Below are 2,702 nucleotides of genomic sequence, written 5' to 3'. Positions count from 1 at the left end.
AACGATCGTTTACCGTTCTGGTAGACGTATTGTTGTGGGTTTATCCTACCTACACTAGTAGCTAGAGTTGCCGTGGGAATTACTAGACCACACCAAGAACCCCAAGCAAAAGTCGTTTCGCTTACTGTACAATTACAACAGCAGAAATTGATTGACAGTGGATCAGTTCTTGTTTACTGACGCTTGGTTCGTGTTGTGGGAGAGATCGAATAGTGCCCTCAAGCTATTAACAGCAAAATTTATGGCACTACTTTCGCTCAATGGTAGGCTCCGAGTTAACACAGCTGCGATTTTAGAGTCCTTCCTGAATCTCCGCGACAATGTTCGGGGATTTTAACTGGCCCGCCGGACACTTGAGCAAGGAATACGGCAGCGATGATGATTAGACGGGTAGTCTTCATTCCTAGAAAGACGAACATGTTGTTGGATTTCCTCAAAACGCCGGCGAAATTGCGCTCCACAAGTCGAAACGGAGAATGAACGGTTGAGCTGCAAACTGAGGGGATGCCGTAGGTTTACACGGTTAGTGTAAACCGCAGGGTTCGTACTATCGTAAATTTGAGCAGCGTAGAATTGGGATGTAGTTTTTATATCGTAGCTTTGTGATCTCTCAGCCGCCATATAAAGTGGTATTGTGCTTCGGGACGACTTCTGAATACTTCTAAACTCTTTTAGAAAACGTCTAAAATCCATGCAGAATGCAAAACTGTCCAAAACTACCAAGGAAAATATTCTATTGGGTAGTTTTTCAGAGCAGGAGCACAATGCCGCATGCCACCCGGATGAAGCATTGGATAACGTGCCCCAAGGTGCCGTCTAGCCACGACAGGGAACCGTCACGGTCTCCGACTACGACACGATGAACTATTACTACCCACCGTGTCCGCCAGCGTTTTCAGCGCCAAAAGGGGCTACATCTTCGTGAACGATGTGGTGTTCCCACTGTGTCGAACACCAAGTCCATGAACGCACTGCTACTCGACACCATGAGCTTCGTCGGCATGATGGTCACGGACCCCGCCAAGATTAATGGAAGCCTGTAGGCGTCAGCATGTCACGTGGTGAAGATGAAGCTCACGCTAGGGGTGTACGAGACGCCCACGCCCAGTGAGGAAAACACGGCCTTCATCAGCAACGATCACGAAAAAAAAACCACGGCGCCGGAGCTTGATCACGAGTCCATCGTGCTGCTGCATATGGACAGGGTTTGCGGAGATGATCCGTGTGCTAGGAACGAGCGCAAGCTCCTGTCGCACGAGGGTAGCGTGCTGGACAAGCTGCGATTGAAGAGCACTGCTTGATGCTGTAATAGGGAGTGAAGGTTAACCAGGCGACGGTGTAGACGCATCTGGCCAGCCTGCAGAAGGCGAACAGGTCTACGTGGCTGCTGTCTGGGCTTCGGACGCCCGGGCATCATAAAGATGCAGGCGGGCAAGCTGGCCGAGGTGGCGGAGTTCTTCTTGTTCGGCACGAACGACCTGACGTAAATGACGTTCGGCATCTCGCTCGACGACGCGCAGGCCAAGTTTTTGTCGTACTACGTGAAGAGCGGTGTGCTGGAGAAGGACATGTTCATGACGCTGGACATTGAGGGCGTGGGCGAGCTGGTGCAACTACTATTGACGCACACGAAGAAAACGGTGGTGGGTTCATGACTAGGATGCCAGTACTGTTGTCTGTCGTCCACGGTTGTTGAATGGAACATGAACCACAAGTTTATTATTTAATTGTCGTTGATACTCTCTGGGAACGATTGATGGCGCGCCAGATCCACTTCATCCTTCTTTATCGTGCCGTAATTAATGTAGATATAAGCAAGCATCTCAACTTTTGAAAAGAGAGTCTGTTCCTCCTCTTTGAGTGGATGTGATCAAAAATACTCCAGGCTCTTTCGCTGCCTGCCGACGAAGTGAGAATAACAAACACAAATTCAGCAATTCTCGTCAGCAGCGGATAGTCCTGCCTTCTCTTACTGCCCCAGTAGTCACGTGGACTTGACTGAGAATATTGATTCCGTAAGGATGCACCACCGCGCTGCTTCCAACTTTTGAATGTTAGAATTTCTGCAGTCCGTTTAGCGTCCTTGGACGTCGTTGTTAGACCACATCGCTTCGCCATTTGAAGTATTTGGCTATCAACTTCATCATTGCTTTGCCAACAAAGTCATCTAGATTTGTCGATGGGTCGATCATGAATGCAATGGACATTGAATTTGTGTGGACGTACTTCCAGCGGTTCTTAATTTTCTCTCGAGCGAAGCTTTGAAGCTCTGTAGTTTCAATTGCATTAAGCATCTCTTAAACACTCCCCGACTGCAATCTCTCGTCGGCCGGCGTTGTACTTTCGATGTCAGCTTCATCTGCTTCAGCCTCAGCAGTGTTACTAAGCAATTCGAGGTTCTGTGCGGCCGATCCTCCCTCTGCATTTGGATTACTATTCTCATCTTCTTCGACTGTATTTACCTCTTCGTCGGGTGAGGTGACACCGAACGCCGCATGATATCGTAGCCACCGAAACCATTTATAGACTTCCGATACAAATATATTGTCTGCTTCCAGGTTCTTCAATGCTTTAGTAATTGGATCAAGCAACGCACAATGAGCGCTAAATTAACCCAGAACTTATCGTCACGAACCAGTGCGATCAAGTAATCTAGTTTTTTTCTTGCGTTGCGCTGTTCCACGATACCTATCTCGAAATTC

The 2,702-nt window shown here is 48.4% G+C and overlaps 1 protein-coding gene across 1 annotated transcript; it reads left to right on the top strand.

Moving 5' to 3' along the window:
• Positions 1–1,487: 1,487 nt before the first annotated feature.
• PPTG_17206 (hypothetical protein) lies at positions 1,488–1,655 on the top strand (the record flags this gene model as incomplete). The annotated part of the gene is made up of 1 exon (XM_008915087.1): positions 1,488–1,655. The coding sequence occupies one exon, from the start codon at positions 1,488–1,490 to the stop codon at positions 1,653–1,655; it is 168 nt and encodes a 55-aa protein (XP_008913335.1).
• Positions 1,656–2,702: the final 1,047 nt, after the last annotated feature.

Source organism: Phytophthora parasitica, assembly GCF_000247585.1.
Source record: "Phytophthora parasitica INRA-310 unplaced genomic scaffold supercont2.67, whole genome shotgun sequence".
Classification (NCBI taxonomy): domain Eukaryota; phylum Oomycota; class Peronosporomycetes; order Peronosporales; family Peronosporaceae; genus Phytophthora; species Phytophthora nicotianae.
The sequence above is the reverse complement of the archived record's forward strand: the minus strand, read 5'-3'. Positions and strand labels throughout refer to the sequence as shown.